At 34.7% G+C, this 20,429-nt stretch overlaps 1 protein-coding gene across 2 annotated transcripts in view; it reads left to right on the plus strand.

The window, feature by feature from the left end:
* The first annotated feature begins 212 nt into the window (after positions 1–212).
* med12 (mediator complex subunit 12) overlaps positions 213–20,429 on the plus strand; it is a 131,289-nt gene continuing 111,072 nt past the window's right edge. For both annotated transcript variants that reach the window (XM_039766252.1, XM_039766254.1), the window contains exons 1-8: positions 213–359; positions 1,841–1,945; positions 9,801–9,992; positions 10,505–10,664; positions 16,818–16,993; positions 18,624–18,734; positions 19,141–19,413; positions 19,541–19,687. In XM_039766252.1, the coding sequence (XP_039622186.1) occupies positions 261–359; positions 1,841–1,945; positions 9,801–9,992; positions 10,505–10,664; positions 16,818–16,993; positions 18,624–18,734; positions 19,141–19,413; positions 19,541–19,687 (1,263 nt within the window). In that variant the 5' untranslated portion in view covers positions 213–260. The remainder of the gene's footprint in view (positions 360–1,840; positions 1,946–9,800; positions 9,993–10,504; positions 10,665–16,817; positions 16,994–18,623; positions 18,735–19,140; positions 19,414–19,540; positions 19,688–20,429) is intronic.

A 20,429-nucleotide genomic window follows, 5' to 3' on the forward strand; every position in this document is an offset into this window, starting at 1 on the left:
GAGGATTGGTTGGATTATAAAGATTGACACGAGTTCTACCCACATTTCCAGGCCCTCTGGCTTGTCTGCAAGCGCTTCTCGTGAAATCTGTGTTCGACAATTTTCGGTAGAAGGCGTGTCCCGCCTACCTTCTTTTCGCAGGCCGGCTTCGCTCGGGAATTTCCGACACGGACTAGTGTTCTTCTTCGTGAAGTTCCGTCGACATTCGTCTTCTGCCGTAGAGAGAAGGGAAAAGTCTTTGCTGCGATGCCTCTGGGAAGATGGCAGCTTTTGGGATCCTGAGTTACGAGCACCGGCCTCTGAAACGGCCGAGGCTTGGACCACCCGATGTTTATCCTCAGGACCCTAAGCAGAAGGAGGTGAGGAAAATATCAATATAGCAATTTGATAATGGATGGAAGGATACTTTATTTTTTGAAAGGGTTTAAACGCGTTGTGTCGATGAATCATAGCTCAGGAAAGTCCGAGGATAGAGTCAGGGCCTACTGTATAACTGCGGAAACAAAAACAATGACTGCAGACGTAAACAATATATGCTGTTTAGGAAGGTGATTTTAAACTTAAGGTCTTCCTTCCCATGGTTGGTGATTCCCTGTTACGATTGACGAATAAGATTAATCGGGAAAAGAAAAGTAAAACATAATTACACATGAATTAAAATATTATAATTAGTTCCTAAGCCTGAATCTAGTGACATTTATTCACATTTGAAAGGAAGGTCTGAAGGTATGTTGCATGGTGTGAATGAAGACTTCTGCTGTTGATCACATCCAGTACAGAAGCAAAAGTAATGCGGTTACATTGTGGCCAGAAATGTTTTTGACAGTTTGTCTGTTCGTTGTTGCTGACTTTGTAATAAAAAAAGAAAATGAGTTAATATATTTGGGTCATTGCATGAACATGTGAACGTGTTTTCAGTGTTGACTGATAAACCTTTAGTCAGTATGACTACTGTGGGACAATTTTTATTTTAAAATAAAAGCAGTGTCTCAGATTAAAAATATCAGATGGAAAAATCGAACTACCTGTGTATTATTTCAACCTTCCCTTTCTCTTTGTGTTGAAGTTCCTTAAGATGTTTTTATATATTGTTATCCAGAGTTGTAGAAAAGAAAATTGCAATTATTTACCTATTCTTTATCTACTAAGACAGTCTCAACATCACTGGGCATGAGGGAGGGAACCTGGATACCACAGCAAACTTAGCAGCTTTACCATTGAGCCTAACCTGAACATCTTTGGCTTGTGACTGAAGGGGGAAAAATGTACAAAATGCAGACTTTATTGAAAGAGTGTGGCAGATTTGAACACTTTTTGAGAAAGTTGGGCTATTCATTGCACCACAGTACTTTGATGCCCCTTTATGCAATCCTGTGTTTTCTTGTATGAATTTTCAAGTCACTGCTGTTAATTCATTACTGGACTGTATGCTTCTGTATTCATATATGCTTTTTAAATTTACAGCTATCTACTATATGTTCTGGAGTGACTCAGTCCTGAATTTTATGACATATTCTGTTAACGCTTTCTTGAATAAGGTATTGAATGACTCCGCTCATCCTCAGTGCAGTTATTTAGGATAGTAAGTTGCATGCTTGGTATTGACTTCAGGCGATGACTAGATTAAGTCATGTCTTTACAATATACTTATGTTTATTTGTAAAATTTAAATATCTCCTGAGTAAACAATAAATCTATTATTTACCCTCTGTCAAATCTGTTTGACTGGTGCAGGTAGTTGGTAGGAATAAGAAGAATCTGCATTAATCAGGGTTGTTTCATTGTTTCAAGAAAAATATGTCTACCACAGTTGAGAATCTGTAATGCTTTTTATTCCTAGGATGAGTTAACAGCACTGAATGTGAAACAGGGGTTTAATAATCAGCCAGCAGTAACAGGGGATGAACATGGCAGTGCGAAAAATGTCAACTTCAACCCTTCTAAGGTAGGTAACAATTTATTAGTAAGAAAAAAAAAAATGTGAAATTTGTAAAGTGTTGCATCCCTAGTTTATGTAATAGTGGGCAGTATGGCCAAAATCCATATCACAATATAACCAAAAATTCCAATGGTTTTAGTTGATGTTGATATTATTCGTGTGTATTTTTCACAAAAATGTCAAAGAGTACTAAATGAACTGTAACTTGCCATAAAGGAGATGCATCAGGATTAGTGCAGATATCTCCACTACTGTGTGAACCATAATTTTGTATTTTTTTTACATCCCAAAACATCCTCATTGTGACTAAAGAGAAGATTAAAAAGTACAAAAGAAAGAAAATAGTCTTGTATATCTGTTAATTTCAGGTGCTGTTTGTGGGAACCAGGCAAGCTGATTTTACTGCTTTTAAAGGCAGTATTGTTAGGCAGTGCTGTTTGATTAAATACACACTGTGTGTTATGCTCGTGGAAATATGAGATTATGGTTTTATAGTGCAAGAATCTCTTTGTTGAGAAAAGTGACAACATTCATTTAGTCCGCTTAAAGGTGAAGCAGTTATTTTGCATCTTGTTTTAGAAATATTTTTTATTGCGTTTTAAATTAATGAAGTTAAATTTGTTTTTTATTTAGTATGTATTAAAGTAATTTCATGCCTATACTTTAACCTGTAATGCCTCTGATGGGATCTCTTGCATTTTTGATTTAATTGCTTAATTAACAATTTTTAGTTTAATGTTTTAAATAAAAACAAGTTTTTCAGTTTATTACTATTTTTTATGTTGGCAAAATCTCTCTAGGTCTGCATTTCAGACTGTTCTATGATTACACATACCTTAATAGCAGATTGGCAATTGCTGCACTCAAAAATAGTGGATGAGTGCAGTAGGTTTGTGCCTATAGGTAATCTAGTACACAGATTCAGACAGTAGTTACTGAAAATGATAGCTTTTTCGACCATAATCTAAACCTGTGGGTATCTCTTAAGTAACCCTTATTGAGGTGATTAATTTGTTTTTGGCAAGTTGAAACTTTGAATATAATAAAACTTTTAAATATGAAAAGTAGACTTACAGTACACCAGTAAAAAATTGTCAACCTGGAGATGTATGTAATTGTTTTGCCAAATTACAAGTAAAGTATGTAGCTGGAAAAACAATGGACTATCTTTTTGAAAATGGAAGGATGGATGGAACATAATACTTGGCCATGAATAAGGTGCTTTTTAGACAAAGAAATGATTTCAGTACAGTTATTATTATAAAAATAGTGCTGCATGTTCTGAATGACATTCATACACTTGTACGTGTTGTCTGTTGGTACACATATGTGAACTGCTGTCTCACTCTCTTCCAGACACCCAGAAAATAATCACTTACATTTATTCAGTACTTGTAATAAAGAAGATCAAACACTAATCTGAAATTATATTACACTGTTTTCTCATACTTGGAATACAAAGTACACCACAGTATCATTTTGATTTGGGGAAAGGAGAACATGTAAGATGGAAGCCATGAGGTGTTTTTAAAAAATCATTCACAATGCTGTTGCAGACATGACAGTTTCAGCCTGACTTCTACATGGGCTATCCTTGGCTGTAGCCCAGGTTCTTGTGGACTACTGGGGCTTTGATATTAATCAAGATATATGAAAAAAGTATTTGTTCTTTGTTATTCAAAAAATAATTTCTACCTTTAGATTTGCCAATCCAGTCCTCATGAACACTTTACTGTTATTTCTGAAATATGCTATCCACTGCTAGTTTCACACACCCAGTCAGCTCCAGGGTTACACATCTCCAGCGAATTGCAGGCAGTGGCAGTTGGCGGCTGTTGGGCAGCATTTTTTGGCAGAAGGAAAACTCAGTATGATTTGTTGAAATGGAAAGCATCTAAAGAAAAAGCAAGTTTTTGTTGTAAAACAATTCTTCAGCTTTGGATAGTGAAGCATACAAAGGTGATGGATTTGCATGTAAACTCGGAAGCCACTTTTGAATGTGCGTGACGTAACAAAAGTGCTGGGCACATTTTTAAATCTGCCGTACACCAATATTCATGGTACAAGGCAAATTTTTCATGTGCAGTTGATCTCTTACAGAATTTTAGTCTGTTAATAAGCTGTTAATTTGGCATATTAGCTGTAAAAAACCTCTTGGGCCATCCTGGATATATATCAAAAGTGTGTTTTGGAGAAGGTTTGAGTATACCTTATCTTACCTATACCATTGTTAACTATACAAAATGGCGGTATTCATAGTTGCCTTCATTTTAGATTAATTTTGCATAGTAACAGTTGTTAGGGCTTTTTAACTGAGCAAGAAATGATTTTTTTTTTGTATTTGGAAAAAAATGAGCATATTCAATTTTTTTGATATTTGCTTGAACTACAAGGTGTTGGCCAAATGTGTTCTTCTTTCAATTGTTAACTCTGTTATGTGTGATCTGTAAGCCTCAAAGTGAAATGAGAGTTAAACTGAGCGAAACTATATGCAATTTGTAAAGTGTTGCATCCCTAGTTTACGTAATAGTAGCCAGTATGGCCAAAATCCATATCACAATAAAACCAAAAATTCTAATGGTTTTAGTAGATGTTGATATTAATTGTGTGTATTTTTCAGACTGAAATTTATTTTCTAAGAAATGTATTGCTTTTTTTATTTTTATTACCTTGCTTATTTTAACTTTACCCGTTTGTTGTCTGGTACAAATCTTGTAATCAATATTCAACCCACTTCCTATTGTCCAAATGACTTGAAATTTTGCATACTTACTTCCGATGACAATACATGAAAAGCTTTTCATCAATCAACATTCAAATTAAAATCCTAGCAAAAGCACGCACGCTTTTATTTTACGAGTGATGTATGAGAGACTTATTTTTGTACTTTTTAGTACACTTTTTAACTTAATATAAGCGTGGTTTTTAAAAAGTATTAATTATATATAATGTGTAATATATATATATAATATATATAACACAGTGTTTTATGTTTAAATGTCTTGGCACGTTTTTCAGTAATTGTGAAATGATTTTCTGAAAATCAATGCCAGCAGAAGAATTTAAACAAGTATATTCTGGATCAGCTGGTATATTGTCCACTACCAAGTTCTTTTTTTTAATTATTAGACATTTGTTGGGGAATAAATTAGTTTTGGAAAGCTGTATGCTTGTTTTTTATATCTTGCTTAGCTTCTGTTTATGAAAGTGTAACTTTCACTCCTATCTTCAGAGTGATAGTGATTCCTAGGGTGACTTTGAAAGATACTTTTCTTAGTTGAGCGTGTATGTGTGTTTCCCAGTTGATTTTGGGTTGACAACTTTTTTCTTCTTCATACTATGAAGGCTCTCAAATACAGTTAATTTGATAAGGTTCTGACTCCCATTGTGCAAATGGACAACAAAATGGAGTAAACCACTGTGTATTATCACTAAACCTGACTGGTTGAAGCATAGAACCATTAAATTTCTCTCTAAGTGTTCTGTGTTGCTAGTGCCCATACTGTTGTTGGCCTTGCCACTTCTTATCAGATTGTCATGTCCGATTATTAAAAAATAATTATTGTTGCTTGATTGACTCCACATGCTAGTAGTGTAGTAAAGGAAATTGTTTTTGTTGTCCTTCATTTTAAGGCTGTCTGGGAGTACACCAAGCAGAGCTGTTAATGGGTTAGGAATGATTGTGACACCAATAGGCAAGCAAAGATTTCTCTCCAAAATGTTGTTAATTTGGTGCATGTCCAGAACATGTGGCCCAGTGAGGCTGGAGCTCGATTGCAACGTTCATAGGTTGAATCTTGCCCTGGAAACATTTTGGACAACTTTAAATGAGATAAATGCACTTGATAAAGGATTTTAACTTGAATGACTGAATGTTTTGCACATATGGAGCTCCAATGTATTCTATGCACAGCCGCCTTTCACTCTTTTTCTGAAATATTGAGTGACAGATCCTTTCCCCAATGTACTCTGGGGTATTTGAAAGGAAGAGACTTTAAAATATTTTTATAAATTGTAGAGATACTATCTTGAGTCTTCAAGAAAGATCAGTAGATCTTCTGAAATAGAACAAGGTGGAAGGTTAGGAAAATTGTGCAGGTTCTGTTTGGCAAAGTTTTGAGCTTGAAAGTAGTGGAGGAATTGTATTGATGAGAAGTTGTATTTGAAGCGTAATTGTTTGCGGGATGCAAACACATTATCTATGTACAAGTCTCTAGGTGTTTTAATCCCAGATTATTTTCCAGACTTTGAATAGTGTATATTTTTGAGAGGGTGGAAAAATGTGGTTGTTATGTAGAGGTGCAAAAGCTTTTCTGTCTGAAAGTACTTCCTACATTATTTCCATATTCTGAGAGAATGAAGGATAATTGGATTTTTAGTGTAACAACAGTAGTTTTTGTATTAACTGGGGCACAGAGCAGAGAATATCAAGAAGTACTGGAAGATTTTATTTCTTTTGCATACCAGGCTTGTGGATATTCATCAATTTGTGTCGATGTCTAGGTCTTTATAGCTTGTATATTTGCTGCTTACTAATAAAATTGAAAGTTGGGTAGTGCCATGCCCCCTTCTGCTTTAGGTTGTCATAGAGTCGCCCTCTGGATGAGTGGATGATTCAAATTCTGAATAAATGAAATTATGATAGTCTAATATACTTTGCCTAATTTCTTAAAAAATGATTTGTTAAAGAGTGAGTGACCATTTCAATTATAGGACAAAATGAGTCTGAGTGTGGACAGTGAACAAGTTTGTGTTTAGTACAGCAACTCACATTTTTAATTGGAAGAAATGAACAATTTGTTCTTGCTGCTCTTGATAAACATTTTATTAGAATTGTGGCTTGTAATTATAACAATAGTTTTTATTTTCTTTTATGGCATGTGCACTATGGATAAATATTTGTATGCATGTTTTATTAGTTTACAATGGGTGTTACATTTTTTTATGATCTCTGAACGTTACTTTCATTTCGTTAATGAACAGGTAACACTTGTGCTCTGCAATTTAATTATAAAAATACCACTTTAATTTAGAACAAAGAGCTTCTACATCACAAGTATGTAAAAGAATAAAATAAATTGATGTTGGAATCGGCCAATTCTATTAACATGAAATTGGGGATTGGTATCAGCCAAAAACTTTGCTTAGAGCATCCTTACTTCAAACAACTCCTTAGTATAACCATGCTTTTTCGTGTGGCAGTATGCATATTTGGAATGGGTGTTGACCAAATTTTTGAGCAGCCAGCACACCTAAATAAAGCTTTATGAATCCCTAAAATGCAGAATTATAGAGCAACATCTTCCAGAAAAACATGAATAATTATTTAGTGCAGGGCTGTCCAAACCATGACCCCCTGGCCACAATTATTCTGCTGGGATCATTCTTTTGGCAAGCAGGGCACAATTTAAAATGATACATATTTTATTATTTCAGGCCATACATATAAATAATAGTCTCTGCAATAATTTTAAGTTTGCTTTAGGATCAGTATTCATTTTCTTCTCAGAAAGAAAAAATATATTTGTAAAGTTGTTCATCTGCCAGGTGTGATAAATTCAGAAAAAAGGAATGGGATACATTATTTTTGTGAGTCGTAAGAAGCTATCTAAATGTCATTCTTAATCCCCCTCTGCCCAAACCCTCCAAGGACTTGCATACAGGCCTTTTAAATGTCGACCAAGTACTGTGTAAATTCAATGAAATCCTCTTAATTAGACCATATCATATGGTCAAATAAAATCCACTCTTTTGTGTGTGTGTGTTTGATTTTAAAATCAATTGTTAACTTTTGTGTTTGATAGGAATGTCCACTTAAGCCAAAGTCACATTACATGACTTCTACTTGAAAGGGGATTTCAAACTTGATGAGTGTAGTTGCCGATCTTGTTAGAACATTGGAGCAGTCTAGATGAGAACAGGCCCTTCAACTTAACAAAGCTTGCCAGAGCTATCCACTTAATACTTATTAAAAAAAACAAAAAAACAAACCTAAAATCTAGTTTAGAAAGTCATCTGCAAAAACTTAACCAGCTGGTTACTTATATTCCTATCCAAATCTCTTTTATATATATATATATATATTTAGATATAAAATATGGAACATCAGTCTTAATGTCAGCTAATTCTAATAGGGTTGCTTGATCCATAACCCTCTTCTTCCTGTGTCTGAGACGGTTTTGCACCCGTCTCCGAACAAAACCCAGAACTCGCACTTCTTTTAGTTTGATACCCAACCTCTCATGTGGCACCTTATCTAATGCCAATGACATGTAATATTCATCCCATTGATTGCATCTTTTTGTTGCTTGCTAATAGAGTTCCAGCATTTTGGTAAAACATGACCTCCCTTGTCTGAACCCATGCTATTCAGTAAAAATCCTGCTCTCGCTAAAAGTTGTTCTTAATACTATCTTCCATTAATTTACCTGTGATACACATTAAGCTTACTTGCCAGGACACCCTTTTTATATAACAGGATAAAATTTGATATTTCCAGTCCTTCTGAAGTTCCCCAGGGCACAGTGACTTGCTGAAACTCTGTATAAAGGGTTTATGTATGTACTTGCTAACCTTTTTAAGAACTTGAGGGTAAATATTATCTGGTTGAGGTGATTTGTTTGATTTCAACCTATTTAATCTAGCAGTAGTTTTATTCTTTACAATTTTTCCAAATTGCTGGGAGGTTATCTACTTTCTCACATGTGAAGACCTCAGAAAAATGCAAGTTTAGAGCATCTGCTATTTCGTTGTCCTTATTTTATTCCCCTTTACTATTCCTGAGGCACTTCACCTCCTCCTTGACTTTTCTTTTACTATTAAAATAATAAAAGATTTACTATTAAAATAATCAAAGAATCTATTTGAGTCCTCTTTTGCCGTATCTGCTATATTCCTCTTTAACCTCTTTTTAGCCTCCCTAATATATTGCTTGAATATGTCAGATTACATGACTAGAAATCATTAAATTAGGTGAGTGTGTAATGGGTTTCTGGCAGAACCAGAGCTCATGTGAACGCTTTATAAGTACAGCAAGTTTAGCCACAATCTCAGCCCTTTTTTCATTCTGTTTTGGTACATAAAAGAATCTCTCATCTGTTTGTCAGGGCCAGAACACTTGTGTTTCTTATTCCTTGTAGCTGCATCATGTGTATTGAACTTCCATGTGAAAATTCACTGGTTGTCAGCTGTCGCATGCACAAAAGTATTCCCCTACAATTTAAGACAAAGTCTGGGGCAAATTGCAGACTGGTTGGGCTGAATCAATGGGTTTGATGGACTACATGACTGGAGAGTACAGCAGTGTGCTTTGACTGCCTCTGACTTGCTAAGGTTATGCAAATAAATTCTGTGACTGAAAATTGTTGGAAGGTTATATATTGTGACATGGCCTCTAGTTTGTCCTTGAACATTGGCGTATGATATGTGATGACTTAGCTCAAAGATGCTTGATGTAACTGCTGTTTTGTGATATATTTTTATAAGTGATATATGGTAATATACATATCTCACGCAACCAAATGGCAACAAGTTGTGTGCGCTTAAATTGTTTGTTATAAAAATAAAGGATATTAGTACATTTATACTTTTCAGTACAGTTGTATTTTTAATTATCTTCTTGAGAAGTTAGATTAGTTTCTTCTAAATGTTACTTATGTACAGGTATCTCCCCCCATCAGTTACTGAACTAGGTATTATGTCTTTGATATTGTTCTGCCTATTTTGTAAAAGGATGCCATTTTGGTTAAGTTTCTTATGTTACTACAGTATAAAATGGTCATGTTATAATGCTGTTGTTATAATATACCCACAGTTTGTCTTCCATTTTTATTACTTCTTAAGTTTATATTTTTGCCTTTAGATCAGTTCAAATTTCAACAATATTATCACAGAGAAACTCCGATGCAACACATTCCCCGACACCGGAAAAAGAAAACCTCAAGTTAACCAGAAGGATAATTTCTGGCTAGTAACAGCAAGATCCCAGAGCTCCATAAATAACTGGTTTACAGACCTGGCAGGGACTAAACCCCTCACTCAACTTGCCAAGAAGGTACAAGAGTTTGTTTTTAAATATATTTAAATCTTTTAATGTATAGTATATTTAAAGTCGTTAATAATCTATCATTTTTTGAGGGAGCCACTAGTGAGTTAAATTTTCAGTTTCCAATAAATTTATTGAATTATTTTACACATTTTTCTGTTTTTCTATTTGTAAAAATTGAATCGTGTTCCTAAGGATACCAATGGAAATGAATGGAATAGCTTTTATAACTGCACTTCGTTTCGCAAAGAGTTGTGTGAATCTGAGACAATCTGTTGAGCCATGCAGTTGAAGCAGAAACCTTGACAACCTTTAAGAGATATCTGGATGAGACATTGGGGCAGCTTAGCTATTAGTTAAACAAACAAACTTAATGGACTAAATTGTCTCATCTTGTTTGTCAAATTTCTTCTGTTCTGTTAAATAATTTATCTTGTTGAATGAATAGCATTGTCATTAATGTAAATATATAGCATGGCAAAAATGCTTACCTTATTGAATGTTTATATTTTGTGTTTTAGGTTCCCATCTTTGGTAAAAAAGAGGAAGTGTTTGGCTACTTGGCAAAGTATACTGTGCCAGTAATGAGAGCGGCTTGGCTCATCAAAATGACCTGTGCCTACTTTGCAGCAATTATTGAAACCAAAGTGAAAAAACGACATGCAATTGACCCCTGTATAGGTAATGCAAGTACATGAAATATTCCTTTTTGTTGGGTTGGACTGTACAGTTTTGTTTGCTGCAGTTATGGGAGTTAGAGTTCACAGTTTTGCAGGGAGACTATAGAGAGCAGTGTGATTGTGTTTATTTAAGTACAGTCTGTGACTGGGCAATACAGACTTAAAGTGATATTGTGATATTTGGTATTGTTTGATATGTACTCAAAAGATAGGTATGTGTGTATATGCATACATATATATATTTGTATACCTTTTCCATACAGACCTAAAACTTATTAAATATTAGAGGAGGAAACATGTTTATTTTTCATAATGTAATATTTTATGACTAGCAGTGACTCAAAGAAACAGCTCAAATAACAATTTATCTCACCATTTTTAATTTATATCTCTTCTACTTATTTTTGTTTTATTTTCATTGGAAGTATTGTGATCAACACCTTGCCTGTTTCTCCTGTATTTGTGTCTGTCAGTCGCTATCATCTCAATAAACAATATTGCAATTTTTTTTTTTTTTTTGCATAAGGAATGACAAAGTCACCGATCATAAGACATGTATATTATATTGGGCAGCCATAAACAATTATAGTTGAACCTCATCATTCGCACGTTTAACTTTTGTGACTTCAAGTATTTGTGCATTCTTTTTTTTTTGTTTTTTGTAACTTCATTTTATCTTTCGTGGGAACTGCACACATTCACCAGATTCAAGACTATGTGCATTAGAGGATAAAAAATGAGAGGTATAATGCATGCAAGTATGGGGAGTGGCTTGCATCCTGTTTGGCGCTTCACCAGTCTTCTTTATTGTACCATTCTAGATTGAAGAGCTCCCATGTATTCATTGCAAATTGTTATTCTTTTATTGTTTATTTGTTTTTTTTTGCAATTATGCCTTCAAAGCATAGTGCAAGTCCTTCGGGCTCTAAGCCTAAGCATGCAAATTCAGTGATGCAGCTCAGTGAGAAAATAAAAGTGCTAGGTAAACTTCAAGCCAGAATGTTGGCAACCACCTTTGCCCATGATCAGCTGGCTAGAGACAACGAGGCCACCAATCCTGTCATCGGCCACAGCCACAAGATTAAACATCAGCTTGCCTCTGCCATTCTCCATGAACTTTAAAGATCTCAAGCAGCGCACAAAGCAGATGTTAGTAACGGATTATTTCAAGCCAATGTGTTTTTCACAATCTCCAGAACCATCTGCCAGTTGTGAAAGGACAGAGTGTTGGAACTTATGTTGAGAGCTCACCAGTCTTGGTGTCTTCCGATAAAAAACATTTTTTTATTTAGATGTTAGCATAAAAGGTCACAAAATTCTAGGGAATAAGTGAGAAAAAATGTTTTATATACTACAAATTTTATTATGTGAACTGCAGTTTATGGGTTCGAATTTCAGGGTTGCTCTTTTTTGAAAAGTGCATATTATCAGAAGTATTTTGTTATAAAGAATTCTATGCAGAAAAGTGTATTTTGAGCAATCTTTAGCAAATGATTATAGTTTTTGGTGGTTGAGGGGACCTAACCCCCTATTTCTCACTTGTTCAGTGTATTAACATTTGCGTCTTTGACTTTTGTGCTGTTTTATAGAAATGTTACCCCTGTTAAAGTTGAGGGTTAACTTTATTTTGCAAACAATCTGTTAACTATTTTATTGATTAATGTAAAAACTGTTTTGTCCAAATAATTCAAGTAGGCATATTAATGTGTTCTATATTTAAATCCTCCTTAATAAAAGGACATGTCCGTCCGTGTATCTGTCTGGTTTCTGTCTCTCTGTTATTTGCCGTTTTTTATGGGATTCATAAAAGCAGTGATAGTGTTTGTGATGGGTACTCTTTCTTTCTTGGAATGAAAAATGCAATGCATTTTATTAACACAGACATTCTAAAACATGCCAATAGATGTTGCACTGGAAATGTTAATGCTGAATACACCAAGGTCTACATTGATTGATTAGTTTTCAACTCCTCTTAGACAGGTTGCACAGGTAGTATTGAATAATTTTGTATTTTGAATTTGAAAACATCAGGATATGAAAAAAACCAAAACTATAATTTCCACAGGCAGATACACAAGACAGCACTGTTTACAGTAAAATATTTAAATCAAAAAGCTTCATAGTAAAAACTGATATTTTTTTAACTAGTGATGGTCTTATGAACATAACTTGATGCCAGCAATCCAATTTTAAACAAGACAAAATAATTAAGATTTTGGGTTGTTTTATACCTCAGTGTTACGATTGATCCACTGTAAGACTCTTTGCACATTAAATGCATATTCTTTCATACACTTGAATATAACTGCTAGGAATAATTGTCATAAAGCAGCTTAATAATATTTGTAAATAATACAGGGGTGCGAAAATTGTAAATGCATATGATAGTCTAATAGGCTTCCAATTTTGCCGACCTGGAAGTCCAGGTACGCTTTCTAGTAGGCCAGCTTTATATACAGGGTGAAAGCTTACCTACAAATTTTGCTGCATTGTTTATTTGTAAAGTTTTGTTGTACACAAGTGTGTAGCACTCTTTCATCATAATATAAACACTAATGACCTCTTGAGAATATTGTAGTAAATAAACAACATTTCTAGGATTATGTCATGTCGACACATTTTGTGGATTTCATTTGATTGTCAAAAGTTGTTGAGCATCAAAGTATTGAACATTGTGATGCTGGCTTTTCCATCTTAATTTTTTCTTAAATACTGAAGCAAATTGAACATTCAATATGTTGCTCTGCCTTAGTGGAGGGGTATTCAGTTACATTTCCAGGAGGTCCACACAGCCAGTTTTGCTTTAGTGCAGAGGTCTGAACAATTATGCATCTCTAATGTCAAAACCTTTATACTTGTTGTCAGACCATTTAAGCCTCATATGGAACCAGATTAATTTCCAATTTTTTAATGCAAACATTTTACTATTTGTTCCGTCATGCTTAAATAACATTTCAATTATAGTAAGAAAAGAAAAGCAACATAGTTGTTATTCAGAAAGTTAACAATTTTAATGTCCTGCGTAATGTATAAATAAAATAGCTAATCTCTAGAACTAAGGTAGAATCCTGATTGTATGTGAATTATAGTAGATCAAAAGCAAAACCCATATTTTTTGGGGGGAAAAAAACTGACATAGCTTGTTCTTTCCAATTTTTCCTTCCTCTGTTACTCTTGTTCATTAAGGAAAATAAGGTTTTTGGTTGTTCTGTCAGGATTTAAAATCTTAGCAAGAATTCAGTTAATGTGGTGCTCACTTTTAACAATATTACCTATGTTTGGTTTTTTTTTTTCTTGTGTGATATAGCTCCCCTCTCCTGTAAGATCATGGCAGGAACACCACCTGTGGTGACTGAGATTGCTCACTGTATAAGTTTCAAATGCTGTTATGCTTAATAGATCTCAAAGAATTACTTTTTCTTTTTGGGTGGAAAATCTCACACATAACTCAAGCTGGCCATTATCAGTTTTGTCATCAATAGCGAAGTATAGAAATAGTGCACTTTGAATTGCTGCATCAAGCAAGATCACACATCACCTGTTAGTATTTCTGTTCCCCTCATTAATGTTTAAGCTGACAGTGGGATACTGTTGTGTTTTCATTTTTTGTTAGAGTACATTGTTTTATTTAAAATCTCTACAACTGCATTTACACGTTCTTTTTGTGTTACCCCAAATTCCATGCTATTCTGTACATGAAATTGAATTGACTTTTGTTCATTGATTGTACTGTGATCTAAGAGAGTTTAAAATTTTTTTTTTTTTTTTTGTCCTAAAATCTGAGTCTAATGGGTATGCTTCTTAAAACCTCCCGTCTAGCGTGGTGTGGTTTTACATTAACAATTTTTATAATAGTTACAAACTATGCACATATGAAACACACTGGTCTTATCCTTGATTTGGTAACAATGAATGCATATTTGTTGGCCCATTCATCTTGAAAATGATTCTCGGTGTCATCATCCTCTCTCACAAATAACCACCGTTCTGTCTTATTCAAGTTTTTCTCCACATTCATACCTTTTATCTTTATTCAGAATCACTGTATTATTGGCAGCTTTCGTCCTATTATTTCTATGGTTTTAAATAAATGATTGTATGAACTGAATGTAAATATTGGAATCCTATGTGTGGCTGGATGCCTTAGTTAAATTGACCATTGCATTAACGTGAACAGCAACCCCTCCCTGCTCCCCCCCCTTTATTTCTAGGCTTTGTCTTTGTATTCAATTGTCAGAGCTGGTTATCTTGCATTCTAGACATTTTGTTTATATTCAAATTAATATCATTAAGGCGGATCATGTGCTCTGAACCTAAACTTTCCTCAGTTTCACACTTTGATGGGAGAGGTTGGGTAATTTATTAACAACAGAGAATGCATGAACAACTTGGAGTGCTATTAATGCAACCATGCAAGTAAGCAGCAAATCAACTTGAGCAGTTTTATTTAAAAAATACAAAATGTTGAAATCAGTTTAAAACTATAAATTACAATATCCCTGTTTAGTACTGTATTATAGGCCTATGTGTGAGCATTTCCTTGTAAAGGGAAAAAGTGCAAAGTTATGGCTGATAGTACTTTAAGATTATTAGAAAGAGTACTGTTCCATTAATGAAAACATAGGTATTTAAGTGACACAAGTGCAAATGATTAGGGTTGCATTATAATTTGTATATGTCAAGAAGGGGTTGAAACATTCAGAAATTTTAAATATTGCCATGTTAAGATACTATAAGATGTGCCTTTAAATGAATGTTCATAGAAGTGACAAATAGAATTAATACATTTTTTGGGGGCAGTTGCTGTCAAAAGTCGACCGGGATAGATAGGGGTTGAGAACTGTAAATGTTGCCAAAACTTGCTGTTACATTATAGGTAGACTGTCCTTGCTAGTAGGAATGTTAGACTTGTTGACTTCATGTCTGATTCCTGCATGTGCAGTGAAGAGCAAACAGTGGCAGAAATGGCATGGACATCTATCGAGAATGAAAAGTGAACACACGAAGCAAAATACTCGATGAATGACATTTTGTGTATTATCGCTAAGTCGAACTCTGACTTTTCACACTCTGATTTTGATGCAAGTGATCTGGAGGTTGAACAGAAGAGTGAGGTACCAGCATCTGCTGATCGGCCCCCAGCTGAGCTCATTCGTGCAGCTGATGGGTCTATGGCAAGTTTCACCTGGGTGGAATACCCAGACATCGATCCGTGAGAAGCAAGCTGTTTACCAGACAGAGCGGCTTGCTGGTGGACTCAATGGAGTACCAACCACTGGATTACATCTTGCTGTTTTTTTCTTGAATCTGCCTTTCAGCTAATGTCTGATGAGACAAACAGGTAGACTGAGCAATTTTTTGATATGTATGCCGAGCTTTCACTGCATTCTCATTTTTGAAAGTGGAAGCCCATAACAAAAGACAGACTGAGGAGATCGTTCCTCCCTCACACTATGCGACTCATCAATTCCACCCGGGGGAGTAAATGCTAACATTACTCAAAGTTATTGTCTGCTTTTTTATTTTTATTTTTTTCATTTTTATTACTATTTAATTTAATATTGTTTCTTTGTATCAGTATACTGCTGCTGGATTATGTGAATATCCCCTTGGGATTAATAAAGCATCCATCCATACCTTACATTGCAAATAGAGATGGAGCTAGACTGGTGCTATAACTTTAGGGAGCACTGGTCCAAACATTTTCTGTCCCCTGGTGGCTTTGGACAGGTTAAGTCGTGTAACAGGTACATGCTTCTGCAAAGTTGTATGCAGATGTTGCACACACCTCCTGATTGTGTTTTGCACACCAACAGACAAATGAAAAAGAGGCACCAGTGCAGCTCCTATTGCAAGTAGTGCAATGTGGCAGTGCACACAAATCTTTGCTTTGAATGTTGCCATACTTTCAGGACCATAATATGTAACAGGTATGCAATATGTATGTGGCATCACATAGTATAGAGATTCATACAACACAGTGGCATTTGTCATAAATATTTTATTTATTCCCTAAAAGAGTTAAATAAAGAAAAAGAAAACTAAACTATTTCTTTTCATTATTATTTGTTATTGTTATTTGTAGGCTTTATTATTTTTTTTGTACCAGTAGTGCAACACATGTAAACTTACCTAATTTTACCTTTCTTGTTAGAGTGGACTCAAATCATAACCAAGTACCTCTGGGAGCAGCTTCAGAAAGTTGCTGAGTTTTATCGACAGTCATCCAGTCAAGGTTGTAGCTCTCCACTTCCTACCACACCTGCGGAGGTAGAGACGGCCATGAAACAGTGGGAATATAATGAGAAGCTAGCAATGTTTATGTTTCAGGTGAGCAGAGTGACAGTTTTCCGTAGGGTTACATAAAAAGTTAACCTTTCTCTTGCTTTTGCCTCCCCTTACACTACTGGTTAAAAGTTTTAGAACACCTCAGTTTTTCCAGTTTTTCTTCAAATGTAATCAGCTGTAATGTAATGAATGACATGAAATGGTGAAAAGGTAAGCAGTAGATTGCAACCTACAGATGTTCTACAGCAATTAAAGTAAATTAAGCCTTGCAAGTTGAAGCAAACACTTTGCAAAGTTGTCCCAACTTCTATTGATTACTTTAAAACCCTCAGTCTGTCTTAAAGCAGAGTTGGAACAGAATGTGTTACTTTACCCTCTGAAGTACTAGTTGGACAATATTCCAGTAATGATGGCAAGAAAATGACAATTAACAAATGAAATGAGATAGAGCAGCATTATTCTTAGAAGTGAAGGCATTTCATTTAGAGTAACTGCAAAACAAAAAAAAATGAAAGTATCATTGAGTATGGTGTCCTGCGCAATCCAAAGGTAATTTGAAACTGTAAGAAACTCTGATAGAAAGAGATCTGGCAGACCCAAAGTGACAACCCAATTAAAAGACAAGTTTCTGAGGGTCATCAGCTTGCATGATAGGCACCTCTAGCACAAGCGCAGGATATGGAAATTGTTATTGTCTACATCTGCAAACTGGTGGGGTCCATTCCAGGTAGAATTACAGTTCTTCAGTCTCTTGAAGAAGTTACATACTATTAAGCTTTAGCTGGAGTGGTTAATTTTGATCATTTGAGTGTAAAATAAATCTATATTTAAAAAGATACACAGATGTTTAGTTGAGATGGGATTTAGAATCCAAAGTTTTAGATTTTAAACAGGCTCTGTTGAAGTAAAGAAAAAGGTCCAGTTTTCTAAAGGCTGGCTGTTAAATGTGTCCTAATTGCTATCGTGTTAATCGGTGTTCGTTACACACAAGTTTGATTTTGGCTTGTATTTTCAGTCCAAGTTCTTTACTTCATAGTTCAGCATTGTGACTTCTGAGCATTTATTCTTCATATTGTATATTTCTGTGCTCATTTTTTTGTTCTCATGCATTGTATGATTATTTTAAATTGTTGAAAAGGATATTGCTATCCAGTGGAGTTAAAGGTACTCTACACAGTGGATCATCGCCATTAGCATTTTTTCCCTGCCGTCATCTTGCTAATGAGCTTTGGTGTAATGCTGTTTTATACTGAAAAGATGACAGTTTCCAGTCACTCTTTACTTTTCATCCTCAATTGATAGGTTACACAAATGAATAATAGAATATGAAATTTTGCATGTTTTTTTTCACCATATTATGGTGAGCTAACATTGTGAAGGGCAATGTTCACATTTACTCCCAAGAAATGTATTTACTGCTTTTCAGATTGCTTTATTTTTCTTTACAGTCATATTATTGGTATAATTTGCCTACATAATACTGTTCTTAATACTAAAGCTTATTGATATAAAAAGTGTCTTTTAGCACTACTTGAATTCACCAAGATATTGAAAAGACAGGTTTTAATTAGTCATTTTTCATTTTAACTTTTTCTTAGTTTTATTTGGGCCTGATTTAGAATATTATGTCGATAATTTCTAAAGTTTAGTTTTTATATTGTTTAATTTCTAGGATGGCATGCTGGACAGGCATGAATTTCTTACCTGGGTTTTGGAGTGTTTTGAGAAAATACGACCAGGTGAAGATGAACTTCTGAAACTGCTCCTACCACTCATGCTTCAGGTGAAAGTTTTAATTAAAGAACAACATTATGAAATTACACTGTTGCAATAAGCATTATGTAATATAATTTTACACATAGCCACTCTTTGTTGATGGCAGTTTTGTTTAGCCATGGGCATTACTGCTAATTTGCTTCCCACAGAATTAATACTATATTATCCTTGTTTTGCAAGGACTTGCTATTATACACTGAACATGAACACTTAAAATGTGACAGTTACAACTTCTGCTTCTTTATGAAACTTTGCTTGTAATGTTTCTATAGCACTCGTAAGTTTAACATATTTTTTTATTCATTCAAGATGTATGTACAATTTAAAAGTTAATTATAACCCAATATATAGCATTTGTCTGTCTATACAAAGAAGAGTAAAATTAAAAGTATTGTATTCTTTTTGATCTGCAGTATTCTAGTGAGTTTGTGCAGTCTGCCTACCTCTCTAGGCGGCTGGCCTATTTCTGCACACGCCGGCTTGCCTTGCTGCTGAGTGATGGAAGTTTGGGTTCTGTTCCTGGGAGTCACCAGGCCCATGTCATTGCAGCACAACCTGGAAATCCCCTGCCTCCAACCCCAGCCCCACAACCAGCTGGTGGAAATCATACCCAGACTCCCTTTACAGATTTCTACCTTTGCTCTCAGCATCGGCCACTAGTTTTTGGCCTTAGCTGCATGTTACAAGTAAGTATTTGCTACTGTTCCTACCTGGGAGATGAATTAAAAATACAATTTTACAATATATATTGCTTTTATGATGCACAATACATTTCTTTTTCTGATGTATTTCTTATTGCATTTTGTATTCCAGAGCATTGTACTTTGTTGTCCCAGTGCTCTAGTTTGGCACTACTCATTAATGGATAGTAGAAATAAAACAGGCTCTCCTTTGGATTTACTACCTATAGCTCCTTCTAATCTGCCCATGCCTGGGGGAAACACTGTTTTCACACAGCAGGTAAGACATGCAAGTAACATGGCATGCTACTTAAACTACATGTAGCTTAATATATAACACTAGCAGAATATCCGCGCTTCGCAGCGGAGAAGTAGTGTGTTAAAGAAGTAATGAAAAAGAAAAGGAAACATTTGGAAAATAACGTAACATGATTGTCAATGTAATTGTGTTGTCATATATATATATATATTTATATATTAGGGGTGGGACTCGATTAAAAAAGTTAATCTAATTAATTAGAGGCTGTGTAATAATTAATCTCAATTAATCGTATGTAATCACACATGAAAATTTGCCCCAAATCGCAAATTTTTTTTATTTTTATTTAAAAGGGTTTAAGTGGGCGACAGAATCAAATAATAGACATGGACATGAATATTGTAAACTCAAAATTTCAACATAAAGTGCAGTTTTCTTCTTAAAAAAAAAATAAGTCAGAAACATAAAAGGTAATTTGACCAACTTAATCTTTAAACTCTGAGTAACCTTTAGCCAAAATTATTTTGTACATTAGGCTAAAACAGTGTGATTATTGAACATTTTGTAATTAGATGTAATTAGAATTACTAGCGGTCACGGAAGTCCAATGAACCCCAGTAAGAGCCACAAAGTCCGCCTTCTGTAATGCATCTAATTTTGCTTGCTTTTCAGTGTGCACAAAACCATGCTTTTATCAAGGCTTTCGTCTTCTAGTCTTTTGAAATGAAATTTTCCTCCAATCAGTCGTAGAAACGCGCTTTAT

Source organism: Polypterus senegalus, chromosome 10 (assembly GCF_016835505.1).
Source record: "Polypterus senegalus isolate Bchr_013 chromosome 10, ASM1683550v1, whole genome shotgun sequence".
NCBI lineage: Eukaryota > Metazoa > Chordata > Cladistia > Polypteriformes > Polypteridae > Polypterus > Polypterus senegalus.